We start from the raw sequence: 14584 nt of genomic DNA, 5'->3' as shown, positions 1-14584 counted from the left end.
TTCTATGAATGGTAACTCTGGTCAAATAAACCTATTAGTAATGTTATCATTAATAATAAACAGAATTGTGATTCTGGTGGAAACAAGCTTTAAATCTTTTAAAGAGGTTAGATTTCTTGCTACAATCTTTCAATGCTTTTTGTAAGTCAAGCTACATAATAACAGCATCCCTACTTGCCACTAAATCCACAGATAATTCAGTCTGCCGCACTCTTCCCACCCCCACCAATAAATCTCTGTGGATAGAATATACTCTAGATATATATAATACATTTGACAAGCAATTATTACAAAATCTTGCTAGAGGTAGTTCAGCTTCTTGTGTTATTTGTCTCAGAGAGTAAAAGTCATAGTATTTACTCTTCAAATGTTTTCGGGTTTTTTGCCCCAAATACATACAGAGGGGAGAAAAGAAAGTAAGCACTAAACCAACAGGGACATTTGAACTCATGCATAATTTAAGTAGTGTATTTTACATTTGTTCTTTTGTAAAATCAGTAAGAATGAGATATCCGGAACAGCTATAAATAAATCCAGTGTTCCCACCTACACTGAGGAAATTACACTAATATACAAGTGTCACTTGGACCAAGACAGTTTGATCCAGTAATAAATTTAGACCATTGAAATGTATAAGATCCACACACTATATGGAGAAGCAAAGTGTTGGCGGAATGGATATTTGTCACCAAGTCTGCCCTCAGATCCTCCATTTTTGCTGTCTAGAATATCAGTTTTCAATGTTTTCAGTCTGTGAAAGAGTAAAACTATTTACAGGAGCTGCACGCCCAGTAAAAATACATTTAAGTCTCGTAAGAACTGAGTTTCTCTCAGCTACCTTTCCCTGCCCTGGACAACAATGAATATCAATACTGGAGAAGGAAGATAGATTTTGCTGGCCAACGGGGTCATTCATAAAGGTGCAACAGGGTACTAAGTCAGAGTTAACATTTCAATGGAAGCATCCCTTTGATAAGACAAATCATGCGCTATACCAGACCAGAAGAAAGATGAATAAGTATTCAAGTATTACAAAAATATTTAAATGAAATAAGACATCTCAGTGTAGCCTCTTGTAAAGGTTGTTAGCTTCACACATCTGCATTCAAGGCTTTGTTTTCTGGGTGTCTGCCTTGCAAAGAACACTAAAGCTCACAGCAATACCTTGTACAGCCAGCTGAGCTGCGCATGCGTCCTTTCCAACACTGTTGCTGGCAGTACATGTGTAGAGTCCAGCATCCCCTTTACCGACTTTTAGGACCGTCAAGCTGGCCGTGTTTTCCACCAATGTCATCTTGTAGTTGCCACCTGGGCGGATCTCTCTGTTGTCTCTGGTCCAATTAATCCTCATGGGAGCAGAGCCAGTCACGTGGCACTTAAAGGTTGCACTTTCCCCTAGTGCCACATCAATAGATACTGGCTTGATGTCAAAGAAGGGAGGTTGTAGGTGTTCTGCAAAGAGGAAAGCATGGCAGAGCTCACCACCAAGCCCTCCTCACCACACACCTCATGATGCCATGATCGTGCTCCCTGGCCACCATACAGTGGGCAGAGTGGGAAAAAGGGTGAAGAAATAAAAGAGCAAAGACATACAAAAGATCTTTGTCTAAGTGTGAACTACAAACCTGTGAGGAGAAGTTTGGCGCTGGAAGATGCAGTCCCCAGAGCGTTTTGGGCTGAGCAAGTATATTGGCCACAGTAAGCCATACTAGTTTGCAAGATCTGGAGAGTTGCAACATTATTTAAGAAGGCTGATTGCATGTTATCACTGTCGCTTAAGAGAACCCCATCCTTGTACCAAGACACCTGGATAGGCTCTGAGCCATTTATGCGGCAATCAAATGTCACTGGGGCACCAACTGCCTCCTGAATATCTTTCAATTTTCTGGCAAATGTAGGGGGAAGTTGACGTTCTGCAAAACAATAATAAACACCACTTTAAGTAGGAAGCCACCCTGTCAATCTAGGATAAATTAACTCTGAAATTAATAAGAACCTCTTTCTGTAGACAACAAAGAGTTCCCACAAACTACCCCAGGAAAGAGTGGCCCTCGGCCCATCACCTTTAACAACAAGCGAAGCTGTGGAGGTGGCGAAGCCAACACTATTTTCTGCTTTGCAGATATATTCTCCAATGTCACTTTCCTCCACAGTGGAGAATGCCAGTGTTGCCACATTATTCTTGAAGTGCATTTTGTAAGCCTGTGTTGATCTGAGCTTGGTGTCATCTTTATACCAGGACACCTTGATTTCTGGTGCACCACCGATCTGGCATTTTAAGACCAAGGGCTCGCCAACCTTCACTTCCACACGATCCAGGTGTGTGACAAAATAGGGTGGTTCTAGGGAAAGAGAGAGCATGGTGAGCAGAGGCAGAGCATCACTGGGCTACCTTAGGGGGATCTGGGGTGATGCGTACCTAAGATGGATACAAGGCTGTGGCAAACATCCCCACCCGCCTCATTTGCCACCTCACAGGTGTATTCGCCTTCATCACTCTTGGTGCTGTTGAAGATTTCAAGAATGCCAGATTTGTCAGTAGTTGTAACACTGCAGCGTGGAGACTGAGCAATGGTCATGCCATTTCTTTTCCAGGTGACAGAGATGGGAGGGGTGCCTATGTAGCTGCTTTCCAGCACAATGGACTTCCCCTGCTCCACACTGAAATCACTTAATTTCTTCACAAATACTGCAGGCTCTGTGGGGAGGCATAGATCAATAGTGAGAGGGACAGATGTGGCAGGACTGCAGGCAGAGCATGAAGGGAGATACCTGTGCGTACATGCAAACACACAAACGCACCTTTCACAAAGAGTTGGGTTGTGCATGAGGCACTGCCAGCATCATTTGTGACCACACAGGCATAGTCCCCGCTGTGGCCTGGCTCCACGTTGTACAGCTGCAGCTGTGCCACAGACTCATCCAGAGAGATGGAGCAGTTGCTGTCTGGCACCAGCTCCCTGATGCCTCGGAACCAGGTTACTTTGAAGGGTGTAGTGCCCTTGATGTAGCTGGTGAATGTCACACTTGATCCGGGCAAAACTTCATGGGGATCAGGTATCTTCACAAAAGAAGGTGGTTCTACAGATCATGCAAAGAATTGAAGAGGGAGAAAGATGTTAATAGGAGAATGTCTGTGGAGGAGGAAAACTGGAACAGGTTTGAGCCAAAAAAAGGAGAGAAAGAGGGAGGGGGGAAAAAAAACAAACCAACCAAACTTGAAAAAGAAACCATGTGAAACCGGAGGGAAGGAAGAGAAGAGGAAAGAATTTTGTTGAAGGGGCTGTAGTATCCTTCCACTGACCTTGTACAGTCAAGAAAGCACTGCATTCATCAGATCCAGCCACATTGGCTGCCACACAGGTGTATGGCCCTGTATCTGTGACATCCAGGGCATTCAGCTTCAAAGCACAAACGTTATCCAAGAATGAGATTTCATATTTTTCTCCACTGACAATCTCATTCCCATCCTGAAACCAGGCCACAGATATGGGGGATGTGCCAGACACTTTGCACTCCAGAAGCACTGAGGATCCCAGCACCCCATTTGTTTCTTTTAGTTTTCTTGAGAATGAAGGAGGAACAAGACGATCTAAGTAGGACAGGGCAGAAGAATAGGAAGAAAAGTGTTGGGTTTTTTGGGGGGGAAAGGAAAGGGGGAGGAAAAAAAACTTCCTTTAAAGACAAGTGTGAACAACAAAGATATACAGCTGACCTGAAACATCAACTGAAGAAGTGCAGCTGCTGTCCCCCACTTCATTGTGCACCTCAAAAGTATACAAGCCCCTGTCTCCCCTGTCTGCAGAAAAGACTTTCAAAGTGGATATATTGTTGAAAAAGGTAATTTGGTATTTGCGGTCGCTCCTTAGTTCTCTGCCATCTTTGTACCACTTGGTGATAAGTTCAGGTGTTCCTCCTACTTTGCACTCCAAGGTAAAAGGATTGCCAGCCATTACTGTGATCGGCTCGGTCTTCTCTAAGATGACTGCTGGTTCTGAAATAGGAATGGAGGGGTCAGTGTGTCACCAGGAAATCTACCCACAAACCAGTTACCACAGGATATAAGCAGAAAATAAAGACTGGTAGAGACAATTGTGCAAGCTGTAAGATATAGTACCTGTGAAGCAGGCTATACCCACCTAGGACTTGTAAAAAGGCAGAGCACTCCCGCATGCCAGCATCATTTTTGATCTGGCAGATGTACTTCCCAACATCAGCTCCCTCTGCACTGGCAATCTCAAGAGTTGCAATGTTGTCCATAAACCACATTTGGACATTTTCACTCTCCCTAATAATTTCACCCTTGTCCTTGAGCCAGACAACAGAAATTGGTGGGGATCCTTCCACCACTGCCTGCAGGGCTGTTGGCTCCCCAACGAAGATTGCAGTGTCACTCAGCTTCTTGGCAAAGCGTGGGGGTTCTGATGGCAAAAACAAGGAGGCAGAGGAGGGTTAATCATGCATGCCTGCTTGGAAGAGGGACAGCCAGGAGATCAAGAAAAGAGGGCAGTGATGCTGTTGATCCTCTAGCATACAAACCTTTGAATTTCACCGGGCAGGTGCAAGTGTCACTTCCCACTTCGTTCATAGCTTTGCATTGATATTCTCCAGTATCTTGAGATTCCAGATTGAGAATATGAAGACTGGCAACGGAGTGCTTTGTTGTCACCTTGAACTTCTTGCTGCTCCTGACCTGCCTCCGGTCCTTGAACCAAGCCACCTCAAAGGGTGGAGTCCCTGCTATCTCACACTGGAGGATAACATCTGAGCCTTTAAGTGTATCCACAGGGCTCGGCACCTTGCTAAAAACAGGTGGTTCTATAAAAAAAGAATCACATCATAATGTGTGAGCCTGCTTCCCTGGGTGGCTTTCTGTATAGTAGCAGGAGGCAACATATTCAGGAAGGGGACCTACACTTACTCTTGTAAACCCATATTTAGCTTCCAAATATGTGGCCTCACATCTGAAAAATGCTGAGCCTCCGGCATCTCACAGCAAGCCATCCCAGTACTCAGAGTCCCAAGGGCAGAAAATGTGACACTTCTGCACCTGTTTGGAGTTAGTGCTCAGTGCCCCTCCCCAAAAGCCACTCTCCCCTCTCTCCAGGACCACATTCCAGCTTTCCCCACCTTTTTCCAGTCATTAAAGCTACCATCAGTGAGGTTCAGCAACACAGCCTCCTCTTCCGTCTTAAATTGCATCCCTGCCGGGATCACTGTGTATAAAGAGGAAGCAGAGGGATGGCTGCAAAGTATGCCCAGCTCCCTCACCATGGCTGGTGCTTCATCTAGTCCATGCTTCCCCTGTGACCTGAGAAGCATGCCTTATTCGGCTTGCAATTGACTTAAATGGGGAGACAAGGGAATGGCTGCACAGTGCTGAACACCCACCACTATTTCCTGCCTGGTCTCCGCTGCTTAAAGACAGCAGCATTTGAATGTGAGAGCAGCTGGAGAGACACTGCCCTAGCAGCCACCAACTGCCATAGCAGGAGCTCCATGTCCAGGGGGATGTGCAGCTGGGAGTGAGCCCAGAAGCCAGGGATTCTGGCGGTGTGTGGAGCCATGCTGCTAACCTTTCACTGCGACTGAAGTGCTGCAGCTGGCTGTGCCAGCAGAGTTATGGGCTTCACATATGTAATCGCCGGCATCTTCAGTATTAGCACCCAAGATGGTTAACGTCGCCACGGAGTCCACAAAGGACATGTGGAACCTGTCGCTTGCCTGGAGTGCCTGATCATTTTTGTACCACATGGTTCTGATCTCTGGTGTGCCACTGATTTTACATTCAAGTTGAACTGTGTCCCCCTGCTTCACGAACCGCAAAGCTTCAGGCTTCTTGATGAACTTGGGAGGTTCTGCAGAACAGAATAGGTATGTAGAGAGTGATAGGATACCTGTTTGCCATGTGAAATCTACAGTGCTGAGCAAGAGTTATGGGGAGCACAACAAAGTAAGCTTGCCACAGCAGCTGGCTGTATCCCCAACCAGAGTTTCCTCTCAAGGAAAGACGGAAGACAGAGAAAAGAAGGCAAAGACAGCTAAAACTATGTTCTGTCAACTCTGGAGCCTGCTGCGTCAGACAGCTGGTGCTGTAAAACACACATGAAGGATGATTGCTCCACCCAAGGGAAATTTTGCTGTGACCTTTGAAAGGTGAAAATATCCCAAGGCCATCATGAAAGATTCGACAAGCCCTTCACCCCCAGGAGCAACAGAAACACGGTAGGGATAGTTTCACTTGCTTACACATCTTCAAAGCATATTTCTGCATGAAGAACTTAAGTGATTCATAGTCTAGATTAAATCAGCAGGTCAGAACTCTAACTGAAATCTTTAAAAAATTTGAAAGAGTCACCAATGCTGGCCTACAAATGCAAGGTAGTTGCATTTACCATATCACTGTTTTCCATACAGTAATCACTATGTGTGAATACCACTGTGACTGTAGTTGAAGCACTAATGACAAAGTAAAAAGCAGGGTGAGTGCAACTCTCCATACAAACAGCTTCACAAGGGGACCTTTCCCCTTGGAGATTTTGCAGGCACACAAGGCTTCTACTGTCATGCAGTATAGTAAGAGAAGGTCTCCACATGGTATATGTCTGCTTTCTGGAAAGCTACTTTCTATATATTTCCAAACTGGAAAGGGTGGAAGATGAGACTCAGTAACAAAGAGGTCTCTTTGTCCAAGAAAAAGAAAACACACAAATGAAGGTGACTTAATACCTTTGACACTGAGTTGGGCTGAGCAAAAATCTTTCCCAGCTTCATTACTAGCTTGGCAAGTATATTGGCCAGAGTCTCCTTTACCCACTCTGAGCACTCGAAGGTGAGCTGTGTTGGCTACAAATGTAATATTGAAGTTTCCTCCAGTTCGGATCTCCCGACCATCCTTGGACCAGGTGATGTGTATTGGCTGGGATCCAGTAACATGGCATTCAAAGTCAGCACTTTCTCCAAAAGGCACATCAATAGATTCTGGTTTGGTGTCAAAGACAGGTGCTTGCTTGGGTTCTAGAAACACAAGAAAACAGTGTAATACTCATACCTCACGAAAAAGCTAATCCAACATACAGATACTGTCACATGCGTGAAATGGGAAGGGGGAGCCTGTGATCCAGGCAAAAGTTTTGTAAGCCAACACACCTGCCACTGTGAGCCTAGCACTTGAGGTGGCAGTGCCCACAGCATTGGTGGCTGTGCAGGAGTACTGCCCAGTATGATTCATCTCAGTTCGCACCAGTTGCAGCACTGCAACGTTATCTACAAAGGATGTGTGCACATTGTGGTCATCGCTTAGCAGCACACCATCTTTATGCCAAGTCACAGTAATGGGTTCTGAGCCATTGAGCCGACACATAAATTTAAGGGGTAAACCAACAGGATGCTCGATGTCCTTTAATTTTCTTGCAAAGGAAGGCGGTCGTTTGCGCTCTAGAAGAAAGCAAGTAAAGGATAAACATGCCGAAGGAAGCAATTTTTTTATAGTTTTGCAAGAGCAAAAGAATTTGTAGCAAGCTAATATAAAATCATCACCTTGAACTGTTAAAAGAGCCTTTGTAGATGCAGTTCCTACACTGTTTTCTGCCTTGCAGATATATTCTCCACTGTCGTTGCTAACCACTTTGTTGAAAATAAGTGTAGCAACATTGTCTTTAAAGAACACTTTGTACTCAGGAGTAGACCTGAGTTTTGTATCACCTTTGTACCAAGACACAGTGATTTCTGGTGTTCCAGCAACGTGGCATTGCAATGTTGTATAATCCCCAACTGACACCTCAAGAGGTTCCAAGTGTGTAACAAAATAGGGAGGTTCTAAAAAAGAGAAGCAATTAGATAGGCTCATTATAGTGCCTGGCCTTGGAAAGCATACACTTGAAAGAACAGGCAAGAAAAAGAAGCAAAGGAAGCACACACCTAGGGTAGACACTACAGCCTCACAAACATCTCTTCCTGCCTCATTTTCAACATGGCAAGTGTATTCTCCTGCATCTTCTTTGGTGCTGTCCAGTATTTCCAGGATGCAGGATTTTTCTGTGGTGGTGATGCTACACTTCTGAGATTGAGTGATGGTGTGGCCGTTCTTCTGCCATGTCACAGAGATGGGCAGGCTGCCTGTGTAAGTGCCCTCCAGGATGATGGGCTTGCCAGGCTCCACATACTGATCGCTCAGTTTCTTCACAAAGACAGCTGGCTCTGATGAAGGGTAAGAAGTCACAAATGTTGAGCACAGCAGGACAAATGGAGGGAAGGAAACAAAATTTTAAGGTAAATAGAGAGGCACAGTCTTTACAAACCTTTTACTGTAAGGTGTGTTGTACAATTTGCCCTGCCAGCATCATTAGTCACTAGACAAGTGTACTCTCCGCTTTGGAGAGGAGTTACATCAAATAACTCAAGCTCCACAATGGAGTCCTCCAAGTAGATATTGCATTTGTCCCCTGGCACAAGCTCATTGGCCCCTTTAAACCAGTTCACCTTAAAAGGAGGGCTTCCTCTGATAACACATGTAAATGTGATGCTTGTGCCTGGCAAGACATCCAGAGGCTCTGGTGTCCTCTCAAAAGAAGGTGGTTCTAAAGACACAAGAGAGAAAGAGAGATAAGACAGGTTGCTACAGCATAACCCTGGCATTTCCACACACCTACTGAAGATAAAGAACAAAATCTTTATTTTCCAGTCAATAATTTTCTCTGAGTATATTTACAAAAGACCATAGGCTATTTCAAGAAAGAAAGAGAAAAGAATAGCTCAGAGAGATTCCTGACCATCATATACTGACCTTGTACGGTCAATACAGCACTGCATTCATCTGAACCAGCTATGTTGGTAGCTTTGCAGGTGTAAGTTCCAGCATCCGAGTCACTCAGTGAATTCACTTCTAAAATACATAGGTTATCTGAAAAGGAGATTTGATGTTTTTCCCCATTGACTAACTTAAGTCCATTTCGGAACCAGGCAACAGAAATAGGAGGTGAACCCGACACTTTGCATTCCAGCAATGCTGAGGAACCCAGGGCACAAGAGGTTTCCTTTAGTTTTCTTGTGAAAGAAGGAGGAATGATTCGATCTGCATAAGAAAACATAATAAATCCATGGTTAGGGAGAAAAGAAGGGAAGACATGGAAGAAAGGAAAGAGAACACGACTGAAAGAAAGTTTTTGTAAAAGACAGAAGACAAGCAACCCAACCAACCTAGAACATCAACCGATGCTGTGCAACTGCTTTTCCCCACGTCATTCTGCACTGCAAAAGTGTACAATCCGCCATCTTCTTTTTCTGCATCCATAATTTTAAGTGTAGATACTTTGTTGAGGAAAGTAATTCTGTATTTTTGGCTGCTGGTCAGCTCTTTGCCATCTTTGAACCATCCAGTGGAAAGCTCAGGTGTGCCTGACACTTTGCACTCCAAAGTACAGGCGTCTCCTATAGTAACTCTCATTGGCTCTGCTTTCTCTACAATGACTGCAGGCTCTGGAAGGAGAGATGAGTAACATGTATGGTGAAAACAGGATTTGATTAGTACTAGCTATAGGTACAATAGCACGATAAGATAGGGCTTACACATTTGATACTAACGATATCTCAGTTTGTTGGGCTGGGGAATTTTTTCAGCTCTGTTTTTTCCACTTTTTATTCTACCCTAAACTGGAGATTTCACATGCTCTCCAAAATGAAGTAAAAAATATTTTTAAACTCCTAGGAGAGAAATGCAACTGTCTGTCCCTCTCCAAGCAGGCATGAGCAGAAGACATGACTTAGAAATCCAATCAACTGGATCCCATCACAGTGTAGAGGCCTGTGGTTCCTTTCACCCCTATCCCTGGACAACTGGAAATAAGGCACCTGACTACTGCTTATTGGGGACACGAGGATTCTCTGTTTTGATTGTTTTGAACTCAGGGGCATAAGCAAAGCATACAGCTGACACTAAATAGCCAAATTCCTAACTTTTATGAACTTGTGCTTTTTACCAACCTAGAATAGTTAAAGTAGCCATGCACTCGCGACTTCCAGCATCATTTCTGATCTGACAGATGTATTTTCCAGCATTTCTTGTCTCTGTGTGCACAAGTTGTAGAGTTGCAATATTTTCTATAAATGTGATCTTCGTGGTTTCACTTTCTCTAATAATTTCCTCTTTGTCTTTAAGCCACTGCACAGAAATTGGCTGGGAGCCCTCCACTCTTGCTTGTAACTCTACTGGTTCACCAACCACAACAGTTACGCTGTTTATTTTAGTCAAGAATTTTGGTGGTTCTGAAGAAGAAATATGCAGTTATAGTAAATACTCACAGTGTCTACATAAAGAAGAGCAATGCAGTGCCATTGAGGGCACTGCAGAAGGCATATGTGCCAATACTTTACCTTTCAGCTTCACAGTGCACAAACAAGTGTCACTTCCGACGTCGTTCTGTGCTTTGCACTGATATTCACCAACATCTGCAGCTTCAACATTAAGAATGCGAACACTTGTGTGGTAGTTTTTGGTGGTAACCTTATACTTTTTACTACTGCGAATTTGTCTCCTGTCTTTGTACCAGGTAACGTCAAATGGTGGTGTTCCTGAAATCTCACATTCCAGGCTAACCTCAGTTCCTTTGAGCATGTCTACTGGAGAAGGCTTCCGGCTAAAGACAGGAGGTTCTAACAAGGGAAGAAAGGAACATTTTTAGAAAGGAGTCTGGAGCTATTTGACCAACAAACAGTTTACTAATACCAGCTTCTACACAATGAGACTGCTGAGAAAATCAACAGAATGGGCAAGGACTTTTCTCATTTTCTGGGCACATTATGAAATGACCTTGCAGGTAGGTGAACATTCAGAGCTCTTAGCTCCTCTGTAGAAAAGGTAAACAGGGGTGACCCTTGGGAGAGAGGGTATAGGTCTTTTTTAGCTGGTAGTAGTCTCAAATACAGGGTGTAAAACTGGCACTGATCAGTTTGGGTCTGTTCTTTTTCTTCATATTTCAGCTCCTTGATATAACAGTTCCCACTATGATCTGTCTTGGATGTTGACAATCATAGAACTGGGGAACACCTGGCTTAGGACTCATCTGCATTAAGAGCAACATCTCTCTTGTTCAGGCCCTGGCAGAGGGGGTGAGGGGGCATCAAGAAACAAACATGACATGAAGAAAACGGCAGTCCTGAAATAAGAAATTAATCTCATATTCCTGTGAATTTCTAAGGGATAAAACCACCAGGGAAAAATATGATGTAGTCAGAGAACAAGACGACAGCTAACCTTTCACTGTGACTTTGGTGCTACAGCTGGCCTTGCCGGCGGGGTTGTGAGCTTCACAGATGTAGTCACCACTCTCATCAGTACTGAGATGATTCATTTCAAGCACGGCCACAGAGTCAATGAATGATGTCCGGAATTTTTCACTGGCAACAATTTCATGGTCATTTCTGAACCATAGTACTTTCATCTCCGGAGACCCACTTACTTTGCACTCAAGCCGGGCCGAGTCACCCTGCTTGACTACTTTTGCCGCCTCTAGCTTCTTAGAAAACTTGGGTGGTTCTAAAAAACCGGAAAAGTGGGGTCAGGAAGGTCTGAATTAATACTGGAAAGAAAAGAGAATGGAAAAGAGCCAAACAACTGGGGATTGCAACCACAGGGTAGGGAATTCACTTGGCAGTATATCAAAGATCACTGAGGTGGACTTCGCAAAAATGAAAGAAAAGAAATAGATGAAAAGACTGCAACATGACAAGAAAGAGTGCACACCTGTTACCATCAATGTTGTAGTGCAAGAGTCACTGCCAACGTCATTTGAAACATGGCAAGTGTAGTGCCCGCTCCTAGAAGTATCCACCGAATAGAGTGTTAAGAACCCAGTTGACCCTTCAATTCCAATGAAACAAGTTGGACCAGATACAAGTTCTAAGTCTTCTTTGAACCACTTGACTGTAAAGGGTGGTGTTCCTTTTAGTGTGGCCTTAAACTCCACTGTGGAATCTGGGATGGCTTGCTGGCTTTCAGGTTTTACTAAGAAGCTTGGTGGCTCTGCAGTTTTTAAGAAAAAGAAATATTCAGTTACATCAGAAATGTCTAAGAATGAAGAAAATTAGTGAGGTAAGCATGAAGACCAAGTTTTCAGTATTAATATTAAGAGGTATAAGAGTGTTATGTTAGCATAAGATTTAAGGTATTTTCCCAGCATCTATCACAAATAAGAAGAAGTAGTAAAAGAGTTTCAAACCTTTCACAGTCAGGACAGCACTGCAAGAATCGTTCCCAGCAACATTAGAGACACTGCATGTGTAATTTGCACTGTCTGCCAGCTCTAGATTAGCAATCTCGAGCGACACAGTGTTCTCATGGCAGAGGCTTCTATATTTTGCACTGTCAGTTATCTCTTTTCCATCCTTAAACCATTTTGCAGTAATGGGGAGTGACCCAGAAACTTTGCATTCCATTTGGATAGAAGATCCCAGAACGGTATCCTTTTTGGTTAGCTTTTTGATAAATGCAGGAGGAATTGATTGATCTGCCCAACACAAAAAAATGGCAAAAGCACACTGATTACCTTCTTGCCTACTTTCCCAAAGAGAGATTATTATTTTTTCATTCACTCCCTGCTGGATTGGTGAATTTGCCAAATGACAATACAAACCTAGCACAGTCAGAACAGCTTCACAGGTGCTACTTCCGAAGTCATTTTCAACCTTAAAACTGTATGTACCACTGTCCTCCTTTGAGACGGGTTCAATCCTGAAACTGGCCACATTGTTTTCAAAGCTCATTGTGTAGTATCTACTGGGCAGGAGCTGTTTGCCGTCTTTGTACCATCTTATTCGGAGCTCTGGTGTCCCAGCCACAGTACACTCTAAAGTCACGGGGTCTCTTTCAGTGACTTTAAGTGATTTAGCCTTTTCTATGATCCGTGCAGGTTCTGTGGTATAAAGTGTATAAAAATGGCAGTTAGCTACACAGATAGGGGACCGACTTTCCAAGTACTCATCAAGGATGAGTTTGAAGGGTCACACCTTGTACACACCTTGTACAAAAAGCAAAGCAAAGCACTTCTCCACACCAGACTCATTCTTTGCTTGGCAGGTGTATCTCCCTCTGTGGCTGAGGTTAACATTGGTAAGTTTCAGTGTGGCCACGCTGTTCTCAAAGGTAATATGGTGGTGCTCATCATCTTCTAGTATTTTCTCATCTTTTATCCATGACACAGATAAGGGTTGAGCACCTGCTACAACGCACTGGAAGAATGCGGTACCCTTCAAAATGCTAGTGACGTTCTCCAGCTTCTTGACGAAGGAAGGCGGTTCTGTGGTGTGAGGTTTTGTTTGTTGTTTGGAAGAGAAGTCATGGAAAGGGAAAAGGGGAAAAAGAGATCATATAAAGCCATCCTAGTCACTACAGTTTAGCTAGAGGATGTAATGTTTGGGGTATACTTCCTAGAGGACTGACCTTTCAAGCTGAGCCTTGTGCTGCAAGAACAGCTCCCACCTTCATTTGATATAATACATTGATATTCACCAACATCTGAGACATCACAGTTAGTCACATTAAGAGTAAATACTGATTCTTTGGTGGAGATGGCGTATTTCTTGCTGCTGAACATCTCCTTGTTGTTCTTCAGCCACTTCACCTCAAATGGAGGAGTACCAGTCACCTCACACTCGAGTGTGGCCTCCAAACCCTTCACTACCTCGGTGGGTCTCAACTCCCGAACAAATGTTGGAGGCTCTACAAAGAGGAATGAGGGGAAAGTAGATAGTAACCTTGAATGGTTTTGAGGGGAGAAGTCATCTCCTCTCCCCCATCACCCCAATTATGTGGCATAGCTGGATGATGACAAGATGTTAAAAACCAACCTTTTACTTTCAGCTCGACGCTGCAGCTCTCACTACCTGCATCATTGTGGGCTTCACAAACATAAATCCCACTATCTGACACTCTGGCTTCAGTGACTTTCAACGTGGCTAAACCGTCTATGAAGGAGATGCCGTACTTAGCTTGGTCAGTCACTTCGTTCCCATCCAGGTACCATGTGACGCGGATCTCTGGCGTGCCTACTACCTGGCACTCAAAAGTGGTGGACTGTCCTTCACGTAAAGCTACTACAGAAGTTGGCATCTGAATAAATCTGGGGGGCTCTAGAAGATGGACAGAAAAGTTGAGGCTTTATAATATTCAAGGTGGTTTAAAGAAATACAAGAGTTTCCTACCCCCTCCCCCCAAATTGCACAGAAAAATCAGAACCACAAAGATGAGAAGAATGTTGGGTTGCACACCTTTTACAAACAGAGCTGCTTTACAAGTTGCGGTCCCCACATCATTGCTTATCTGACAAGTGTAGTTTCCGGAGTCAGATGTCCTAGCTGAGAAGAGCTCCAGTACACTAGATGTGTCATCCTTCCAGACAGATCGATTGGCTCCAGAGAGGAGCTCCTGGCTGTCTTTAAACCACTTTATTTGCAGGGGAGTAGAGCCTTTCACCAGTGCTTTGAACTGAACCCTAGCATTTGGCACAACCTCTTGGGACTGGGGTTTTTCCACAAAATATGGCGGTTCTATAACATGCAAAAAGGAAGAAAGAGGATTACTCTGAGACAG

The 14584-nt window shown here is 44.0% G+C and overlaps 1 protein-coding gene across 8 annotated transcripts in view; it reads right to left on the bottom strand.

The window, feature by feature from the left end:
* LOC104010285 (titin) overlaps positions 1-14584 on the bottom strand; it is a 241808-nt gene that overhangs the window by 166839 nt on the left and 60385 nt on the right. Inside the window, exons 58-84 of one of the 8 annotated variants that reach the window (XM_087733441.1) lie at positions 14263-14541; positions 13843-14124; positions 13436-13714; positions 13014-13292; positions 12630-12908; positions 12216-12503; positions 11741-12019; positions 11252-11533; positions 10372-10650; positions 9982-10263; positions 9199-9477; positions 8786-9073; positions 8301-8579; positions 7921-8199; positions 7540-7818; positions 7150-7437; positions 6730-7017; positions 5577-5858; positions 4540-4818; positions 4140-4421; positions 3716-3994; positions 3305-3592; positions 2803-3081; positions 2420-2698; positions 2064-2342; positions 1626-1913; positions 1165-1452 (exon numbers count right to left, since the gene is read on the bottom strand). The exons of the other annotated variants lie outside the window; for them this stretch is intronic. Of the exons in view, the coding sequence (XP_087589567.1) occupies positions 1165-1452; positions 1626-1913; positions 2064-2342; positions 2420-2698; positions 2803-3081; positions 3305-3592; positions 3716-3994; positions 4140-4421; positions 4540-4818; positions 5577-5858; positions 6730-7017; positions 7150-7437; positions 7540-7818; positions 7921-8199; positions 8301-8579; positions 8786-9073; positions 9199-9477; positions 9982-10263; positions 10372-10650; positions 11252-11533; positions 11741-12019; positions 12216-12503; positions 12630-12908; positions 13014-13292; positions 13436-13714; positions 13843-14124; positions 14263-14541 (7611 nt within the window). The remainder of the gene's footprint in view (positions 1-1164; positions 1453-1625; positions 1914-2063; positions 2343-2419; positions 2699-2802; positions 3082-3304; positions 3593-3715; positions 3995-4139; positions 4422-4539; positions 4819-5576; positions 5859-6729; positions 7018-7149; positions 7438-7539; positions 7819-7920; positions 8200-8300; positions 8580-8785; positions 9074-9198; positions 9478-9981; positions 10264-10371; positions 10651-11251; positions 11534-11740; positions 12020-12215; positions 12504-12629; positions 12909-13013; positions 13293-13435; positions 13715-13842; positions 14125-14262; positions 14542-14584) is intronic. 8 annotated transcript variants of the gene reach the window in all.

This window comes from Nipponia nippon, unplaced genomic scaffold, assembly GCF_047370975.1.
Source record: "Nipponia nippon isolate SJK-2023a ecotype South Korea unplaced genomic scaffold, ASM4737097v1 scaffold_5, whole genome shotgun sequence".
Taxonomy (NCBI): Eukaryota; Metazoa; Chordata; class Aves; order Pelecaniformes; family Threskiornithidae; genus Nipponia; species Nipponia nippon.
Note: the sequence above shows the minus strand (reverse complement) of the source record. Positions and strands in the feature narration are given on the sequence as shown.